This window comes from Phasianus colchicus, chromosome 1 (assembly GCF_987193195.1).
Source record: "Phasianus colchicus chromosome 1, bPhaCol1.hap1.1, whole genome shotgun sequence".
In the NCBI taxonomy this organism is placed as follows: domain Eukaryota; kingdom Metazoa; phylum Chordata; class Aves; order Galliformes; family Phasianidae; genus Phasianus; species Phasianus colchicus.
The window spans coordinates 36,882,084-36,903,895 of NC_143436.1; the positions used below are offsets into that span (position 1 = coordinate 36,882,084).

General features: G+C 38.4%; 1 protein-coding gene across 1 annotated transcript; it reads right to left on the minus strand.

The window, feature by feature from the left end:
• Positions 1-1,450: 1,450 nt before the first annotated feature.
• On the minus strand, positions 1,451-17,828 carry TSPAN8 (tetraspanin 8). Its single transcript, XM_031589713.2, has 8 exons — positions 17,492-17,828; positions 13,333-13,395; positions 10,452-10,583; positions 9,762-9,836; positions 9,569-9,676; positions 6,178-6,327; positions 4,225-4,308; positions 1,451-1,730 (listed from the first exon to the last, which is right to left on the minus strand). The coding sequence occupies exons 1-8, from the start codon at positions 17,549-17,551 to the stop codon at positions 1,677-1,679; spliced, it is 726 nt and encodes a 241-aa protein (XP_031445573.1). The 5' UTR covers positions 17,552-17,828; the 3' UTR covers positions 1,451-1,676.
• Positions 17,829-21,812: the final 3,984 nt, after the last annotated feature.

The following is a 21,812-nucleotide window of genomic DNA, read 5'->3' on the forward strand; positions in this document are numbered from 1 at the left end:
ATAATCATGGTACTTCAATTTTATTCCCTGGGATATTAGGAAATAAAGGCAAATTGCCTAAATGTACAGAGGAACTATTAACTTTAGCTCTAGATGAAACTCTTGCGTCAAAATTCCTGACTGAAGACAAAGAACTTTTTGCTGCTGATTTTAATGGCACCATAGTTTCAGCCAAAAAGATTCTAATGTATCATACATCATTATTTTGATGAAAGTGAACAATATTTTAGGAACCATATCCCAAAAGGACTGTATAAAACAAAAACTTTACAACTTACTTTTATACATGTCTACTCCAGAGTAAAATGCAGGATAAGATTGGTGTTCAGGCCAGCACACACTGTGCCAACTGTCAGTTGATGTCTATCACAAATCCTTAGCAGTAATGCTCAGTTTATAGAAGACTGGAGCTTGCTACTTCTGGGAGCATGCATGAGCTTTAATTTTCCCTTCATGTCCATCTGTGGATCGATTATGGACTCATACATTTTCTCTGGTCCAACAAATTTCAAATTCTTCTGGCACAGTTTCCAAGGTTCTTCAGACGAATCTAGAGTTGTCTGGTAGCTAGTTGGCTTCTTGGGGAACACACATGTCTGAAAGCAGCTCCCACAGCTTGCTCTGAGTGCTAGAGAGAGTGTGAGTGTGACAGAACAGACACTTTTCCCCTGGACATCATTTAAAAGACAATTATTGCTGCAGCTGAATTATACCTGAATCTAGTTCTGCCAGTTTGAAGCAATGGCAAAGGTCTCCACCCAAGGAAATCCTTTAGAATATTTATAAGCAATATCAGAGTGGCTTTGTCAAGATGGGAGCAGTCTGGTGCTTCAGAGACCCAGTTGTGACCACTTCAGAAATCTGAAGTTGAAGAGCCGGGTACACGTTTTTCTCATGACCAGATGTTTGAACATATTTAAAGCTACGTCTGAAGGTGAAGACAGGGCTTACTGGAACTGGTGGGAACAGCCAGTGCCTCAGACTCAGAGGTTAGGTCATCAGTGTACTTTAGAAATCTGCAGCATGTCTCTATGGGTATCATTAGGCATCTTAAAGGCCCTTTCCATCTCAAACCATCCTATGATTCTATGATCTCCATAACTTTAAAGCAGTCTGCTCCCTGGTGCTGTTTACTTTCTGTCAGGGTGCCTCCTGGGCCAGCAGCTCTTTGGGAGTCAGGATCGTGGGGCATCCCTACTTGGGACAGCCAGGAAATGTCCTGGCAGCCCAGTGCCTGTCACAGCTGCAACCAAAAGCAAGGTAGCTGGCACAGTGAGGGAGACCCAATGCTGAGCACCAGGCACTTCCTGAGGTTTGGGCCTGTGAATGAGCCCAGATTTGTGTTTGTGATGATTCTGCTATGACTAGTGTGATAGCTATGTGGACATATCACATGGCGAGCTCAAATCTCAACATGACTTAAATGTTATCTTCAGACAAAATAAACTCATCAGAAACACAAAGACATTTATTGCAAATAAAAATTCACATTCACATCATTAAATCTTACAAAGTGTAAGGAGGTCATTTTGCAAACTGTGTACAGTGGGTGCCATTTTTATCAGAACAGCTGCCTGGGACATGCATATATTTATCAGAAGGTGCCAAGGCAAATATCTCTCTATCTACAAAGGTTTCAAATTGGCTGATGACATTGTTCTGACACTTCCACATTTTCATTTTCTCTGAATCTGGCAGTAGAGGCACATAGAAAACACCAAACCAAGAACCTGGAAAAGAAAAACATTTCTGGTATTACTTGGCAGTCCTAAAAATCCCAAGATACAACTGATACACAGAGGGAACATTTTGTTTGCAAATGTCTTGGATTCACATGCAGGCTAAATCTGCTGTGCAGAAGATCTTTTCCAACATAATTCTTTAAGAACATGACTGTAGCATATTGCCATTTAAGTAAAATTGTTATGTACCACAGGTAAGACTGCAGATAAAATGGAAAATTTTCATTTGTTTGAAAGATGGATTGACTTTCTGAATGGGAAGTGCTAGTAACTCTGGAATTTTGAAATGTTCAAGAAACTCAGAAAAAAAAAAATCCTTTCTTTTCTAAAAAATTCAGAGGAACTTTCTGATTCCACTGAGTATTCTAAGGGTAATTTCCCTTTGAAATTTCTCTTTTCTTCTACCACTCTCTTATCTTTAATCTCTACATATGCTCACAAGTGTGTACGTACACAGGTATGTATCTGTACACATGTACTTAGCCCATCTTTATTGACTGGCAAATGATCATGCAACAATTATTTTATATTCATCACTAATAGAATTGGGGTAGAAATTCCGAGTCCACTAAAGAAGGTAAAAAAATATTGGTAGGATCACATTCTGTGGTGGGATTTACTGGGTGAAATTCTACAACTTGTGACAGACAACTTGTGAGATGAAATAAAAAATCTTCCTTCTGTGATTTAAAATTAAACAACCTGTAAATGTGTTATTCAAAATAGGAAAGTATCCAAATGATATTTATGAAGCAGCGAATCCCAGAGTGCTTCGTTTATTAGAGGAGGACACAGTGTAGAGCATACAGAATATGAGTACAAACAAGACAAGGGTTTGCACTTACAGCTGGAAGAAGCCAACATAGCTTCCATGGTATACCATGTCCACATTTGCACTTGTACCCAAGTGAAAATGGGCCATTTTTTCTCAGAATTATTTCCTCTAACAGAATGACCCACAAGGGGTATGATGGAGCAGGCAGAGGGGGAAGGCTAGGGAAGAGCACTTTCCCTTGTCTTTTTCTTTTTATTTGATGTTTTCAAGAGGGCAGGGATGGCTAAGCATTTGGCTGTTACTTGAGATATTTAATTTAATATCTTGGGAAAGGCTATATCTTCAGTGAATGTGAATTGCCAGCTGACAATTTGTGCCAGCTGACAAGGCTGTTCTCCTATTATTTACTCTTTCTGTTTTCTAATCTTTTCATGATTGAAGAGGCAATCACCACAGCAAAATGATAACTAGAGAAAAGGGAAGAATGACGGTCAGTGAACCAAAGGCTCTAACAAATATGACTGCAGTAACTAGAGCAAAGTAACTTATGACTTTCTGGATAGATATATAATTTTATATTTAGATTACATTTTTAAAGACCTTCCTTTAATTCTTGTTATATTTATTTCATCTAGTTCCCCCCAAACTCTACATATGGGCAGGAGACCTGATCCCTCACGTACAGCAACTTAAATAACATGAAGTCTGTGTGGAGCAACAGTCTTCTGTCCTCCTGTCATCTCTCAGTGCTGCAGCTGCGTAACTGTTCCCTGCTTACAATTATTTTCCTGGAAGTGTATATCAGAGCTGGGGCTCTAGCCCACTTCTCATAACATGAGTAACAGCTCTCTGCCAATGATGTTAAGAAGTTTTCGCTCAGAATAACAAACTGATCTCTGCACAGCAATCTTCGTCATTCTGCTTTTCCCTCAAACATCCATCTGCAGGAGGGGATAGGGGAGGAGGGAAACCACACAGGAATAGTGAAAAGAATGAAAATGACCGAAGAAAGCAACATGATGAAATCCCATGCTTCTTTGCCATTTTATCCTAATCAAAGATTATCATTCATCAAGTAGCTGACTGTATCGCCTCATTGTTTTTCCTCCTCTTTCTGGAGGAAATTTTGCATGTCAGTCTTCAATGAATGATGAAGAAATTAAAGTGCTCATGTTCTGCATTTTTTACACACTTGAATATATGGAGCAGGTGTGCACTCAGGCACATTCACATATCATCTTGAAGGTTAAATTATGCCCTCAGAATAATAATTTCATATCGTAATTCTCCATAATAAGAGTATGTATTTTACAGACTACGATGGCTTTTTCCTCCAGTGAAGAAGGGAAAGAGAAGAACAGCTACTTTGCCACTTGTGTGTCTGAGGCTCAGACTCTGCACACCCCTCTGTACACTGGGCTCACTCCCAAGCCACTGCCTGGCTCCAGGCCTGTCTGATTTTTGCAGAAAAAAAGTGTGGAGATTTGCTTATACAGACAACAGGGTGGTCTGGTCGCACCTGAGTTGCTCAGCTCAGCAGCCATATGCAGTTTATAGGAAATAACAGTAAGATTGTAGCTAAGATTAGAAACGGTCCCTTGTCTACTAATTGAGCAAACCAAGTGCTCTAATCCTACTCCCAGTGTATGTCTAAGTAGAACATATTGCTTGCCAACCATTAAATACTTTAATATCATATACTGGTACCTCAATAACTGCCATTCCAAATGCGATCCCCATAATTATGTCCATATTTTTCCGAAGGAAATCGAGAAGTACTGTTTTACACGGCTGAAAAATAAATTAAAACAATTAATTATAGGTAAACAGGATTATCCTGATGTTGTTAGGAGCACATTCTCTAAAATATCTTCTCTATTCTCTCTGTGTAGAAGAAAAACTATTTGAATTTACTCTAGTTTGTTGTTAACAATAACACACCTGTATGTACCTTGTGTTATGAGACACATATCTAGCCCTTGCCTTCCCAAATATAAAGATGAATTTGACTTTATTTTCCCACTAATCTGGTCTTTTAATTTGAGACCTCAAAGCCTGTTAGTAAGATCAGCCTCAACTAATTATATCTGGATATAAAACCAAGCTTAAATATTAATTTTGATGGATGATTGATGGACTGACTGAAAAGAAGAGAATGATCATACCTGACGTGTATATATATGTGTGTGTATATATATATATATATAAACTTACTGTTCTTATTTATAAATGCATACTTCTGTTCTTATAAGGCCTTCAGATGACTTCAGTTCACAATATGTTCAATTGACAATATTCCTTTTGCAAACTGTGAAGCCGAGTGCAGCTTAAATCTATCACAACTACAGTACTGTTCCAATACTACATATATTACCACAAAATATATTGCATATTTATATGCCTTCACCATATTTCCTCCACAATAAATACATAGGTATTTTCCTTTTAGTCCTTCTAAAAACCTCTTATTTAGGCTGACTCAGAACTGCACTTTTTTCCTGGATGACAAGAGTTGAATGTCTTTACTAGAATCTAACACCACCATGAAATCTGTGCATTCATGACAGCAATATCTTGCACCTGCAACAATTTCACTGATGGTTTCTTATGTGTTCTTTGAGGGTTTGCCTGAGGCCCAAAAGACATAAAAATGTGGCCCAAACACCCTCTTTTCATACATTATTTCCAGATTGAATTTTGGCATTCTCTACTTAACCAGAGTTTTCCCATGCTTTAAAACAATATTTGCTTCTGTGAGACTACATAGTGAAGAAATCCATTTTCAGGCAAGACATTTAGAATAGTGTACAATTAGCTTTGGACATTTGCTAAAATGTGCTTTGCACTGGATGCAGATCAGTGAGCTTCATGTCACCAGCATTTTAAAATTGCAGCTATTTGGCCTAGTATTTCACTATTTTTCCCTGCTTTTCTTTGCATACATAGAGTTACATTTCCATGTAAAGAGACAGATAAATTGTGAAATAAATTGAGATTTCTGCTGCTCACCCACCAATTTTTGAGTATATCTTTTTGTTACACATCACCAGGCATTTTTTCCTTATTACTGTATTAACTGCCACAAGCCTTCCAAAAGACCATAATTGTTGCAAATTATGCTTTGAGTGCACTGCCAGGAAGCCTACAACGTATAAAGTGTCCTTCCTGTTGATTCTGCAAAATGAGCACGTTTTTTAGTAAAGGGCAAAAAAACCCTCAAGGATCTGTATTTAATGTCCTCGCTTTTCAATATCCCTTAACCTCTGAGTCAACGTCTCTAGCACCAAAATGAGCTCCGGGGGGAGCATCACCTTCCAAGGGAGAAGTGAGATCCAAAGAGTAGCTGATATGTTGCTCTGATACAGAGGTATACACTGACCCTGAAGCCATAGTAGCAGTTTTCACCCATATAATAACACAGAATTCTGGAGTCCTATAGGCAGTGGAGTGCACAGCTGAAACAGAGACATCTCAGGAAGAGGAAGAGGCCACATGTTTCAGGCATGCAAAGTAATTAAACAACATGTGATACAGAGGTAATGCTGGCTAAGAAAGAGAAGGCTAAACTTTGTCTTTTTGGGAAGAGAGAGAACTGTTGTCTACACCAGTCTCTTAAAGCCTCTTTTTGGAAGGAAGAGTGGAATGTTGTACTTTTCTTACCTGTTTAAAAACATATCTGTCTCCAAAAGGGATGCAGAGATTTTCTTCTTGATACTTTTGTTCACACTCACAGACTTTTTTGCCACCAATAACAAGATTAATATTGTTTCCCCAGTCACTAGTCCCATCAACCAAACCACAGCACTGACTCTGAAAGAAAAGAGGAAATGGGAAGATAAGGAAAAACGTGGTGGTTTGCCATGAGGGGAGAGGAGGAGGGGGGAGTTGAGGGGAACAACAATTTCCTTTCATCTTTTTTCATCCATATGGACCTTTTCCAGATTGATATCTGTGTTAAACATCCCTTACATTTCCAAACCAGTTATGAGAATGTGCGAGTACAAGTAAAAAAAAAAAAAAAAAAAAAAAAACAAGAAAAAGAAAAAGAAAAAGGAAAAGGAAAAGAAAAAGGAAAAGAAAAAAAAAAAAAAAAGAAAAAAGAGTGAAAACACCAGGCTGTCAATATTGGCCTGGAGCATCACCCTTATGAGGAAAAGCTGAGTAACCTGGTCTGTTCAGCATGGGGAAAAGAAGACTGAGAAGGGTCTGATAAATATTTATAAATATCTAAATGGAGTGAGAGGCAAATGGATGAGGCCAGGCTCTTCTTGGTGGTGTGTAATGGGACAAGGAGTAATAGCTTGTAAGTTGAACATAGGAAGTTTTGTACAAACATTCAGAACTTTTTTATGGCAGTGGTGGAGGAGCACTGGAACAGGCTGTCCAGAGAGGTTGTGGAGTCTCCTATAGAGATATTCAAGACCTGACTGGATGTCTACCAGTGTGACCTATTATAGGGTACCTGCTTTAGCAGGGGGGTTGGACTCGATGATATCTTGAGGTCCCTTCCAACCCCTACAGTTCTGTGATTCTATGTGTAATATACAGTGATCAAAAGCCATTAAGATACTGTAAAGCCAGTATTTATGAATGCTAAATACAGCATGGATGAATGCTGGGTATTTTATGTTTTCGGAATCAAGCCTTCTCTCTTAGCATGTGGTAAGTAACATTTGCAGTAAAACACATATTGAAAAGCTAGGCTGAAAAAAGTAATATTCAGGCACAAAAAACCCGTGTGATATCTAGAAAAACAACTATTTTTAATGATGATTAGCCCTTTAAATTAGAAATGGACTGAGGAAGCCAGGGCTTCATGTGGGGTTTGTGAAACTTAAACCAGGTGCAGTTTCACTTCATGTTCCACTTTATTCGAGCCACTGAAGCTCAGGGGTGCAGACTTGCATTTGTGTCCTTCCTCTGTTAAAAACCAGCTGGAAATGCTCATATTATTTTGTATTAAAACAAAGGCTGTTGGACATAATAAAGGAAACCTATTCTATTTAAACATTAATACAGTAACTGTGAGATTTTTCATCTTGTTCGTCTTTCAGCCATCCCTCTAGGAAGGTGCTTATTATATCAGGAGAAATAAATTGGCTCAAAAGCAGAGAAAAGAGCTGGAGATGAAAAGAAGCAAACGTAATATAAGCTACCTAAATATTGCTTCTCAGTTCCTTTCATACCAGCAGCAAATACAGGAATGTTTTAAGCATACACATCGAAATAATCTCCCATTAGGGAGTAAGAAAAAAGCTATAGACATTTTTCAGTGTATAGAAACAGGTGACAGTAGGAGCACGGTGGGGACACACACCATAAATGATAATTGTGAAATTCAGGGGTATTCTCTGTGTGATGCCCAGCACCAGGATGGTACAAAGTGTCTATCTTCCAGCATCCTGCAGGTGGGAGAAATCCAAACATATATAAACTCAGAGAAAACAAGTCAAAACAAAACTTCCACTCAAAATGCACTGTTGAAGTTTTCCTCATCTAATTTTCTTGCCTAAAGAGTGTTGGATAGTTCTTAGCTGGGATATACAGTGAAGGAACAGCTTCCCTTCAAAAGGGAAATCTGTAACAAAGGAGAAAGAAGCCTTCTCATTAAGATGCTTATCTATGTGTCAGTCTCATTTCTTGGGGAAAACTGTTAAGGAAAAGCAGGCCTTTCAGCACCACAGTGATGAGACAGGCTCCATGTGTGCCCCATGTGCAGAGGTGGCCTTGCCCTGGAGAGAACAAAACCCTCCCCTAGAGCAGGAGCCATCCAGCTCTGAGATAACACCTCAGAAAGGGCATGTGGAAGGATTGATTTCCAGCTAGGAGAGAAAGTGATAGTGGGGTTTAGCAGAGTATGCTAAAATCTTATCACTGTTTGCTTAGAAATGGCATCATCAAAGTCCCTGTAAAAAAGAAGGCTAATTTCTTTAGGTACTAAGTAGCTTCATCTTCCATATCCTACTGAAAGAAACAGAAACATGGTAGCTTGAGCAGGAAAGGAAGATCTTCTGAGGTCAAGAAATGCTGCTGAGACCACCTTGCTTCAAACAGATGATTCAAATAGTAACTTGTAGGTAACCATGGCTAGAACAGAAACTATACTTTATAAAATGCTTAACTTTCACTGTCATAATCAAAACTGTGGAAGAATGACAATACTAGTGTCAAAAAACAGTCTTGTCTCGTGTCAGTAGATTTATAACCAAGATGCAAATCTGATTTCTTGGATCCTAATTGCTATTTGAATTTATGAATTTTATCTATTGCACTCTATGGAGAATTACAAATCTTTAAAGTATATTTCCTCTAACAAGTGAACAAAATTTATCTAGTAACCCACATCCAGTCTACTAGAATGACAAAATATGCAAAAAAAACCTCACCAACACACCACAAAGAGCAAATGCAAAGACATGCCAAGTTTTAAACTTCCATTATCGATGATGGGGCTCCCAAATCCAATAAGCATGCTCTACACACCGTCTGATTCTGCAGTATTACCACCAGTGTAATGAGCACATGACTTAGAAGAAGGAACTGATAACCTCTTACAGTCATGTCACAGAATATGGGGGACATTTTTTTTTTGGCTGTGTTGATTCGTGTAAGAAATCTGTAATTTCTGTGAGCACACTGATGGGCTTATAATCACTGGTGTGAATTTATGAGGTTTGAGACTTAGAGATATTTAGCTACCAATTTATTTCCTCCAGACTTTTGGAAAATTCCAATTAGGTCACTGAGGATATCTTCCTCTGTGAGTAATAGAGAAATGGGCTTTTAAAATCCTTATCAGCAGATCTGCCTTTGTGTTATGCATCCTGGCTCCAACCCTCTTATAAACATTTTTGCCCAAAAACATGATGGAAAGCCCATTCCATATTGACGGAGAAGAAACCTCATGTGCAATGTTTGAATTTTTGTTTAAGTCAGAACCTTTCCTATCCCCATGGAATGAAATTCAAATTTATGGCAGAGTAGCCATAAGTTGAAGCTTAAAGACAGAACAGATAGCAAGAAACCTTACTTTTTATTCCATTTTACTTACCTGTAGCTGAAACTTCTGCCATGACTCTTGAACTTGTTTTGCATTTTCTGTATTATCTTTCAATAAATTAACAGCCTCCGTAAGTGTCAGGTTAAGGCCCGCCTCAAGCTGCAAGTTCAAATAGCATATTAGTCTTCTATGGAAAAACAAAACTTTGGGAAGACTTCAATGAAGGTGCAGAATAATACATTACCTGAGGTTTGTACACTGCTCCTAAAACACCCCCTGCGACCTGAAGGATGAGGATCAGTAGCAGTCCAATAAAAAACTAGGAAGAAAACAAAAGGGAGAAAAAACTATAATACTTTTGACTGAATTGCTCTCATTTCTTTTAGGTGAAAATTAATCTTTCATGTGCCTCAACAAACATTTTGGTAGAAGGAATGGAAGTTTCAGTCAGCTCCTTCTTTGGATATGAGAAATTCTTGATATGAGAGATTCTTGAGACAAGGTATTTGTCTCACCATCAGCTGGTCATCAAAACAAGGCACACTGTGGAGCAGTGACATGATGGGCAGCTTGTAGCTGGGAGATGTTGAGTAGGACAAGGAAAATGTTCTGGGAGGAGTAGTGGCAGATTAACTGAGAAGAAATGCGATAGATATTGGGGGTTGGTGGAAAGAACTTCATTTGTATGGGGAAAAAAAATTAGTGACATGATCAGGCCTCTCTGGATTCTGTCTTCTATTTCATGAGAATACCCACAGTTTCTTCTTCAATTGAATTCAGAAAGGGCTCAAGCACAGGGTATGCAGTGAAAACACATGTACAAAAGTAAGTGATTAAATAAAAATGGCCCCATTCTCCTTTGGTACTACCAATGACCTTTTTATCAAATATAACTGTGGCCTGTTTAAGGTAGCTAAATGTTTTCCTTTCATACCAAGAGCAGCATGCACCGGCTTTCCTTTATGGCACCACAGCACCCCAGAAATCCTAGGATCATAATGATGGAGCCCACAGCTATCAGCACGTCAACCCCAGCAAACATACTGCTGTCACTTATGCCCAAAGCCTGAAAAGAGAGGGAAAAAATCTTTCATTGGCAAGAAATTCCTCCTAAAAATATCTGTATCACTAAAAACAAGACAATTACTTAATAATTAATAAATATATCAATGCGCAACCACAGAGGAGTTCAGTTCTTTGAATAAGCAGATCTATAATTTTCCTTCTTAAACTTTCTGTTGGAGATCTTGGTGGAACCTGACTCTTCACAGTCTTTGTCTCTGCACAAGGTGAAAGTAAACCTCACAGAGTAAACAAAACTTTCATTTTCAAAGTATCTTTTAGTTTGATTTCAACTGATGAATCTTTGCTTTTTTCTGCAAGTAGAAAAGACTGATTATCTTGAAATCTCTCCTGCATTAGCCAAAAGTTAAATAAACAAAATCTCTGTCATTAGAAGGAATACACTCTGTGGCTTTTCCTGAGAGAACATTTCTAAGAGTAATACTGGATATACCAGGGAAAGAAATACATTTTCCAAAGCAGTTTTCTCTTTTTTTTCTTTTACTTTTATTACTTTTTCCCTTTCTTTTTCCTTTTTCTGACTTCTCCTTTTCCTTTTTCCTCTTCCTCTTTTTTTTCTTTATCTTTTTCTTTTCCTTCTTTTTTCTTTTATTTTTTTAGGCATGATCTTTAATAATACCCTCAAAAATGAGGACTGTATTTTGATGTCTGAGACATTCAACTAAACAATTCATATACCTCCAGAATATTAAATATCAAATTATTCAGTTCCCACAGGACTGACTAAGTCCAAAGGCCAAAACAGAGAAATGTTCAAAGAATATTTTCCAGTGTGGCTAGTGCCAAGATTAGAAAAAATATCTGGAAGTTTTTACATACATCTTCTGATGGAAATTGCAAACATATATAGACAAATATAATTTTAAGAATGTCTTATTCTTCCCTCCTCCAAGTTGGACAGTACCTCCTGTTATTTATTCCTAGAAAGCTCTGTTCATCCACAGCCAAATCCTTATGGTCTCTCCAATTATTACTCAGGCAAAACTGAACACTAGTTTTGAATGGGATCTTTGCCTGCATAGAGGCAAAAATGTAAGAAAATACTTTCAATTTCAGTGCCTATTGTTAATTCACAGCTTTTGTATTGTAACTATTGTTACTTCAGGAAAACATCTTAGGACACACTTAAGAGAGCTTTTCTGAATAGGAAATTTCTTCAAAAATAAAAATAGTATTGTTGTGGTTTTCCAAGCTCCACTGCATTGTCTGAGCCATCATGCTAGAGATAGTCATTTAGTAAGCATGGAAACTTTAGCTTCTGTAAAATGTCGATTAGGGAAGGAAAACTGTCATTCTGCAGCAAAGAGTGGTTGAGCTTTCCACAATTACCTAATTTACCTAAAGTCACAATGTTGTTGTGAATCAAGTCCTGTTATATCCATCCTCTGCCAAACATGAGACATCTTGGACAGGCTGAAGTCAATAGCATCATCAGCCAAATGGAAGAAATAGATAAAACTCTCTTATCCCCAACATCTTTTGATTTCCAGATATACTGAAACAAAAATTACTTCATAACTGATGCACTATGGTAGAGCAGCAAGGAGTGACTTGCTTATTATATCTTAAAGGCACAACTTGAAATCTGGAAAAAAAAAAATACTTTTTGTAACACCCGATCATTTTTCTCATTACTACAGAGAAGGGATAGAAAACTTGCTGGCAATTAAGATACAAATGCCACTGAGAACATATTTGGCAAAAGGCTGGCAAGGCCCACAAGACTGAAGAGAAGCCTTGGCACCAACTGGAGCAGCTTCTGGTGCATTTCTTCAAGATCAGGGGGCTCCTCAAGGCTATATTTCTATAGCTTTGTAGGAAGGGAAAGTCATAACATTTGAAGTAATTTAATGCCCAAAATAAAATCCAGGAGGGGGAATACGGGATTTTTTTCTCCTATTTGGGAGACCTATTAGTACATTTAAATCCTATGTTATTTTGAAATATTTCCGTATGAATATGAGTGAAAAGGGTAAAATATTTTTAGGGAGCCACAGAAAACAAAAGAGAAAAATACTTGCTCCCTTCCAAAATTACATTTATTGGAGAAATAAGTATTGTGTTATTGAAGATAGTGAGAAAGGTAAAAATATATCCTAAAAACATATAAATGCAACTCTAGGAATATATGGCTATACAGTTCTAATGGAGGACACTGATATGTCTAAGATTTTCACACAGAGGGTGGTGATGCACTGGAACAGTTTGCCTAAGGAGGCTGTGGATGCCCCAACCCTAGAGGCATTCAAGGCCAGGCTGGATGTGGCTCTGGGCAGCCTGGTCTGCTGGTTGGTGACCCTGCACATAGCAGGGAGATTGAAACTAGATGATCATTGTGGTTCCTTTTCAACCCAGGCCATTCTGTGATTCTATGATTCTCATGACTTCTCATTATTTTCTCTAACTCTGAAATCAATAATAAAATCATCATTATTTGTCATTTGAGGAAAAAGAGATCCACATTTCCCAACAGAAATCAATGTGAAACTGCAAGAAGTTAGATCAGCAAGCCTAGAAAGCCCTATTTGTCATTATATCTGTGCTTACATCAACCACTTTTCTGAGTACCTGCACCATTTTTTTTTTCTTAAACTTTATAAAATGATTTATCTTTACCCTCACAAATCACCTCAATGAAAGCACCACACATTTGTAGAAATGCAACTGGGAAATTAGTGTCTATACAGTAGCTTCTATGGTTTACTCAGTCAGGCATGATTGCATACGTTTACCTCTTGAGCATCTTTGCTAACACGTATCCATATAGAGACTCCCAAAATAATGCAACCACACACCTGTGGGAGAAAATAAACAATATTTAGAAGGATCAACAGTTTTAGATTCAAGTCCAGTATCCAAATTGCACCAGGCACTGGCCAAAATTCTGAAATAATTTCTTCAGCAAGGTGAAAGAAACATGAATTGCTAGAGCTTAGAATACTGATTCATATCCAAGAAACTTCATAAGGATAGTTAAAACTTCAGTTATGCACCAAATCCCTGAAGTTTCCACCCCAGAGGAACCATCATTTCCTTGATGATTTATGCATGTGGTTGGGAAGCACACAGAAATTCTGTCGATGAGAGAAGGCTATAAATTGCTATAGTATGTATATAACACGATTTTAAAGAACACTGTTTCTTCTATAATGAAAACAAGAGATTTGATAAGGAATGCTGGTACAAATGCTATTGCTAGAGTTATTCAGGACATATATCTTGAGATGTATGCTCTATGGTAAAACTATTAGGAGCAATTCTAACAGTCTCTCTGCTTTCTATATTGCAAAAATATCCAGCCATCTTCAACTCTTAGACTATTCCTCCCATAAACTGCACATTGTGGTAGTTATTATTTCCATTTTTTAGTTGAAAATAACCTTATTCTGTCTCGTACCTGTGAAAGTTAGACATCTAAGTCTAAACTTTCTAGCTTGTCATGGGCGCATATCCTTGGATGAGTTAAATCACCCACTGATGCTACCAATTGCTTTCCTCTGGCTATAAAAGAAGCCTGGACTGAATTGCTTTAAGATGTCGAAGTCAAGGCAGATGAATCCCAGATCCAGACGTATTCCCTAAACATCAATCATTCTCTAATTTTGTTGATCTTTGAGGTATTGTTCTACCTTGTACCAGCCACAACATTGCTTGCCCTGTCTGTGGTAATTCTCACAATGAATTTCTCTTTATTAGCAAGAGTTGGAGACATGTAATTAAAGATCTAATCATACATGAAGACTGTACAACCTGAGAGGACTAGTAGGAAAGATAAATTGTGGAGGATCAGAGTCTAGCAAGATTCAGAACCTGTATGGATTTGATACTTGAGTGAGAAATGGCTCTGAAATGTGGTTACAAGCTTCCCATGAAAACTGCGACTATTTCTAACCTTTTAAAATTAAAAAAGCTATTTTTATATGTTTAAGATAATTTTTCCTAGAAAATGTTTTCCCTCAGAAAGACTCATAGAATATTCAGCATCAAAAATCATAATGACTTCAGCAGATTATTTAATATGGAACACAGCCAGCCCTCAGGCATGAGTATCACACATTTTCTCGCTCTAAGTAAAGCTCCTGTAAGTATGTTTTAAACATGAAAGAGAAAGTTGTACAATTGATGACAGCTATATCATGTTATCAAATTTAACTAGAACTCCCCAGTGGAATCATCTGAATCCCACTGAATCTGCCTAGAAACTGATGTTATCACATGACTCTGTATTTGGGTCTTGTTCAGCAGCATTATGTGAACCATGTAGCTGTGCATCAAACAACGTGTTCTTTCTAATGTGAAAAATTTCCACTGAAACAGCTATTATTGCAAATCCAAACAAAATTTGGCCCATTGCCTCATTCATTATACAGGACCTCCCATAAAAAGCAGCACAGCAGTAGAAGTAAGTAAAGCTGAATGTACAGGAGCTTACCAATATTTATTTACCCCATTCAAAGACAAATATAAAATTTTTAAATTAAAGTTTTTAATAACGTGCATGTTTTTTTAATTATAAAAAAGACTTACTTTAGACTCATAAGAATGTTAAATTTCAGTTAAATTCTAATGTTTATTTTCATCATTGTACACACGAGGTGTACAAGAACACACAAAGAATAAAACTGAAATTCCAAATCAAATAGTTCTCTTCCCAGAGATCCAAAATAAAACACTTTGTATTTGTTACAACGCTCCCTCCTAATTATTAGGTTTTTCTTAAAACTTCAACTAAAAAAGCTTTCATTTTTAGTGATCCAGTCCTTTCTTATGGAATAAAAAGATTCTCATTTTCCCAGCACTGGAAGGCTGCCACTGATTTGCTATTTTTGCTGATGTAAGATTTAGAGAAGGGGTCACTTTGGCTGCAAGTGTGATCTCAATTGATCGGAAGTTGCTCTGTTGTCAATCAGCCAATCAGGTTGCCTTAAACTAGGGATCTCATTTTGCACATTTGGTACCAAAAATGGAAATTCAACACTTGCGCATGGTGTGGAGTAGCAGAGGCTTTACAAATGAGGGTGGCAGGTGAGGCTGCACAGCCTGCAAATGCTGAAGAAAAGAGAAAGGAAAAATCTGACCTAACTGTCAGGTCTAATGCTCCAAACTGTTAGGACTACACTATGTTCAAGGCCAAGCTGGATGGAGCCCTGGGCAGCGTGATCTGATGGGTGGCAACAAGCCCACAGCAAGGGGCTGGAACTTGATGGTCTTTAAGGTCCTCAGTCATTCTCTGATTCATTCTATGATTCTGTGACTAATAAAAGCTCCAGATACGCACCTGACTTCAAAGCACAGATCCCCAGAACACACACTCAGATTTCTTTCCCCTGACAGGAAAGATGCAAAACTCCTGGGCACACAGTGCACAATCCATGGGGCCAAGGAGAGCTAGACCAAAGCCACTTTGCAGGTCTGACATAACCTTTTCCAGGGCTTTGACACTCCAGAGTACGATGTAAGAACCGCTGAAAAGAAAAGGCACAGGAAGGCTGGAAAGCCCCTTCCTGATCTCCCATGGAGGAGACACTCCCAGAGAGATCACGCAAGGTTTAAAACAAAAGGACACCAGATAAACGTGTGACCGTTGCTGTTATCTAGATATAGCTAAAGTCACCTTCATTTCTCCCTGTCAGTTTAATTTTCCACCTGCTCAACTTCCTTGTGCACCTGGGAGAGCAGCTGTGAGAGCAGTGGAAATTGCTGTTCCCTGTGTTTCACCACAGCAATTTAATGATTTCCAGGGATTAGAAACAGGAGTGTAATTCAAAGAATTCAGTTTCATTGTACTCTAACCGCATTCCTATTTGCACCATGCCTATTCTCCTCTCTCTTGGTAGTGCTAACCCCCTCCCTTTAAAGTAAGTCAATATAGCTGCAGTTTGTGTCCTCCTTGTCCCCATTCAGGCTGCCACAGGCAAAGAAAATTCTCCCAGCATGAGAATTTTTTAATTGTATCACCTTTTTAATTTCATCACCTTTTTAATTGTATCACCTTTATACTCGGGAAATGTTCCTCAAGGCAGCAGCCATACTGTGGCTGATAGTTTCACTTCTGATCTTGGTGACCCTCAGGTGAACTTGAAAAACCGGTGGGAAAGCTAACAGTGAGGTGGAACCAGGACAGAAATGATCTTTTACTCAAAACTTCTCAGAATTCCAGGAGCAGAAAATCTTCAAACTGGCTGAGATGTGGCAAATATGCAAATGTGATTTAATCTACCCTGGGAATAGCCTGCCATCCTGTGCCAGGCATAGGGAGGAACCCCCTTTCCTTGTATGCTGGAGGAAGTCAATCATTTCAGTATGGCTCCCATCCATACTGCCAGCCCATACCATTTCCCAGAAATTTATTGCCCACCATCAGAAACTAATTATGACACTAAGCATAAAGCAAAGAACCACAAAGAAGGATATGAAAACCATTTATCAATTAGGAGGCTAAAAATATAAGTGTGTTTTCCTATCTTCTGTTGCAACTATGCTTTCAGGATTGTGTAGTTTGTTTGCAAAGAGCAGACAGAAAAACAAAACAAACAAAAAAAAACACAAGCAAGCAAACAAGCACAAGAGAACAATGTATGTTAAGATAATGGAGAGTCTGTTATCTTCTGACTCAAATGAGTGATGTCCTTTGAGATGAGGGGCACGTTTCAGATGTGTCTCAGAGAGACAGAACTCTGGCTGTTCTACTTTTCGGTGTAGAGGGAAGGCATTTTTTGTAAGAAAAAGACAAAAGAAGAGCAAAAATCAAGCATTCTTCTCTCTCTGATTTAGAATCATGCTCTGGTTTCACTTATGGTCTATTTTCTTCATAATTTTCCCAGCTACAGACTTTGGATAATGTTGAACACATTTAATGTGTCACTAATAACAATTTAAACACCAACTTACCCAAAATAAGAAGTTGAAGATGAACATGGAGTACTTCAAGCATCTGCTTACACCCGCCATTTTCAAGAAGCTGAGACGAAATTGAGAACCGCTGAAGAAACTTTCCTAGCAGTTTGACCTCAATAGAAAGGCTGTTCCTGTTTCTTCAGGAAATCCCTCAGACCACATCAAATGCACTGTGCTCTGCTTCTAAAGGCAAAAATTGTGACCGAGGCTTCTACAGTTATTTAAACAGTTCTCCACAGCTAAACATTAACCAGAATGCTGGGGAAGCACTACCAGGTGTTATCACCAAACCTAAGACTCTCAATGTGTCATTGTGTGTTGTACTTTTTAATGGTTCTGCTAGTCCTGTCCTACACCCTGTAAGTAAATAGATGGTGCAGCAAAAGCAGAAGTTGCAAGAGAAAGGGAAATTTCAGAGATGTGCTTCCTTTATAACATGGAAATGATCACATTTCTTAATGCTTTTAAGATATGAGCTTTACTATTCTATTGTCCACTGATTTTTACCCAAGTTCACTCACTGAAGTCCCACTTTAGACATTAGACCAGAAATAAAAGGAGGAAGTAGGTGTTATCCCTGCAGAAGATGGGTAAGGAATCTCCCATCTTGCTATTACCATTTTCTCCCTCTTGCTGTCTACATTTCCTCTTCCACATCAAATCAGGACCTTCAGAAACTGAGCTCTGTAGTGCACAAATTCTCCTGCTATGTGGCATTGCGAACCCCAGCACAGAGATCACAGTTCTGATATGAGATTCAGGATGCCTCTAAGCAAAAGGAGCTTGATTTGTTTCAGAAGGTGAGGCAATAAACCTGCTTCATTAGTTTTGATTTATGTCTTGCTAGTGTTCTTCTGTGTTCCTCAAACAGAAATCTTGAGAGGAGTATAAGTGTATAATTGCTCTGTCTTTTCTACCAGCCCATTTTATGGAGGAGTCTGATATACCTGTTCTTAGAAGGACAGGTGTCAGATACAGGTTCATCAAAAAAAAAAAAGCTTTATTTTGCACGTGAGCACAAAAGATTTAAATGAGAGAGATTAAGGACATTCTGGACTGAAGTAATTTATGAAGTCCAAGCCCAGATTTAGTCTTTTGCTGTTAGTTCATGTTCTTCAATTCTGGTGTCTGTATTTGAAAAAATGAAGTGCTAGCGCATAACAAACCTGTAGATGGTGACAAAAAAATGTGACTTAGATCTGGATATTTAGGATCCAAAGAGAGGAATCTAATAAGAAATATTTCCTCTGGCTGCTTTCTAACCCAGTTCTTAATGAAGGTGTGATGTTGAAATCCCTTCAGTTGCTTTTTCTAATTATGTTTTAAAATACATGACCTTTCCCCCTTTTAAGATGTCTCTTCAGCTTCCTGGGCTCTCTCTGGAGTAGTACACTTTAGTCCAACCCTAGGTGATCGACTCTCTGTCTAGTTTATTTCGCAATAACCACATCCACTCTGAATTTGAGAATGTTCCTAAAAATAATTGCACTCATGAAATACAGATTTTGTAAGGATTGGGAGAAACAACTGTGTGGTATGGTTTAGATCGAAAGCACTCAACAAATAAGTAAGTTGAGAAACGCGGGTGTCTTTATGGAGAGATGCCATAGCCACAGATGAATCATGAGAAAATTTTAAAGGGCCATATAAAATTGTACACAAAGAGCTATGAAGGGTAATAAGAGAATCACAGATGATGCAGAATGTGGGCAGATAATCTGCCATGCAATTGTAATAAACCAGCATTTTTACATGAGTTCAGAAAGAGCATTTGAACCCCAAACTATACAGCTATAAATTGTCACACACAGTAGATGTTCTATAAGGCAGGCTTGAGCTGTAGCTCTTTTTTTTTCTGTGAAATGTTCAGCCCAGGAATTCAGAAAGACATCTTGGAGCTAAATCATGCAAGATTTTCAATGCTATAGGAAGTATGCATAAACATTCACAGACCAGCCCTTCATGAAATGTTGGTGTTCTGGTAAGATTGTAGTTCCTCTGAAACCATGAAGAATGCATATATTTTTCACATTTACTTATCTCTTTGGAAAAGGCAAAAATAGACTTTCTTATTACCTGCCTATTACTCTACTGTATAAGATGGAAAATAAGAAATAATGTCAAAGTTGAACATATTTCTTAGTGGGTTCCCAGTGTGGCTGCTGAATAAGAACCCTGTATCTGAAGTTACTGCAACTCCTACGCGTTTCATATTTATATTTTATGGTATTTTAAGTAAAATATGTCATCTAAGATTAAAGGCATACAACCAGCTTCCATTAAGTGACAAGTATTCAAGGTGAATGTTCTGTATGAGTGACTACTACTTATTTCCTGGCTGCAAGGCAATTTTCTATATGTCTTGGAGAAGCAAAGGAGGCAAACTACAGCTTCATCAAGGGAAGAAGCGTTGCCTGTAAACCTTAACCACTACTTTTCAAGCAAAGCTGCCTCTCAACCAACTGTTGAGACAATCAGATATGCCCTGCCAGCAATAAACCCTGTGTGACAACTTGCTCAACTGCAAAGAGTTTGTGAACTCCCAGTGACTTACCTCCCCACCCCAGCGTTGGGCACAACCTGGGTGCAGTTTGGGTGGGAGCCTCTGACGCAGCAGCTGGCACTCCTTATCACCACGTGGGAGCTGTGATGACACACAGACTTTGCCTCTGGTGTGTCATACCAGAAACCAGATAGGGACAGGAATATTTTGACAGGGAAAAAAAAAAAAAGCACAGCATTCTTGTCACTGACCTGGAGTAAAACATCTCATCTTTGACGCTTACCAACAAGCTACGGCTGGTTTTATGCTTTCATCTTCCTTCTCCTCCAAGCTTTTAGCTGCTTTGAGCCATGTTTCCTGGGCCTGGCAATACAAGAGCAGCTTCTCCAGGCCTCACACGCTTCTGGGCTCTCTTCTATACATTCATTTTCATTCAATAGCATCCTTACAACTCCCTGGGTACATGAAAATTCCCATTTTCTTCTAAAAAATATGATCCAAACCATATGCAGATGTGAGTATCCCATTTTCCCATGTGTTTTCCTTCTCTCCAGCCTTAAATATTCTGCCTTCTTCTTTTTTCTTCTTCTTCTTCTTCTTTTTTTTTTTTTTAAAGCCTCCATTCCCCTTGTGAAGGGCTCCTCCACAGTAAGGCCAGGTGACCAATTTCCCTATCAGCTGATTCACTGTGTAGTCAGTTATCCCTTGAGGTCCAGATTTAAAATAACAGTTTGTATTCAATATCACTGAGATTTTCAAACAGTGAATTTGCAAACAGTTTGTTTGCTGCTGGAATTCCTGATCTTATTGATAGGCCAGAACAGAGAGCTTTACTTGGCACACAGCTTGAAGTCTGAAATAGATCAGTTGAACTCTAGTTCTACTATGCAGACAGAGCTCGCTGTATTGTAGCATTCCTTTTTTGGCAGAAGGGAAAGCTTATCTCTAGCAACCTCACCTGCTGCCCTGAGATGCACACTTCCTTTCTGTTCCTTCACAACGAGTTATTCACCCATACCAAGAGAAACAGTGGATATCATGAGCCTTGACAGTCTTTCTAATTGGGGAGCACTGGATAAAGAAGACTTCTTCAGTCCAACAGGTAGGGCAAACACATTTGAAACAATGGAAATGGGAGCTTGTGTTTCGGTTGTGGGAGGCATTTATAGTAGTGGGTCTGCAGTCAGTCTACAGCACCTCATGCCTTGAGTTTAGATATAACAAATATGATATCTTATTGCAATAGCATGACATCCAGTAATACCTCAGTTATTACTGAGGTATATAAAACTGAAGTACAGTCCCACATCTGACTCTTTGTAAAACACTTCAGCATCATAACAGATCACATTTATGGAGAATTACTATATGTTGGAATATATGTGGTACTGACTAAGACGGTGAGTGTATATGCAGCTTCCAGAGTCAAGCAGTTACAGGATTCCTGGCCCTCATTTTAAAGCAGCCCATAGATGAAAGGTAAGGGTGGATAGTTTGACAAAAATATGCCTGAAAACTTGAATGACTGAAGAAAAATCAGAAGAAACAAAATGGTAGTATTGTGTTTAATCGTGTGAATCATACGCTAGTTCTCATGATTTTGGGTAGACTAAGACAGAGAAAACCATATGCAGATGAATTTTTTGCAAATATCTTCATCTCTGATGGGCCAAATAACTTGACTGACTTCAAGGCTGATCCTAGAGTTGACCACATGATAAGGGAAAATGTGTGAGAATATTTTCAACCAGTGCTAGGCACGTATATGGCTGGCTAACTCAGTTGTCTAGAGTGCCTTTACAGCTTCTAAGG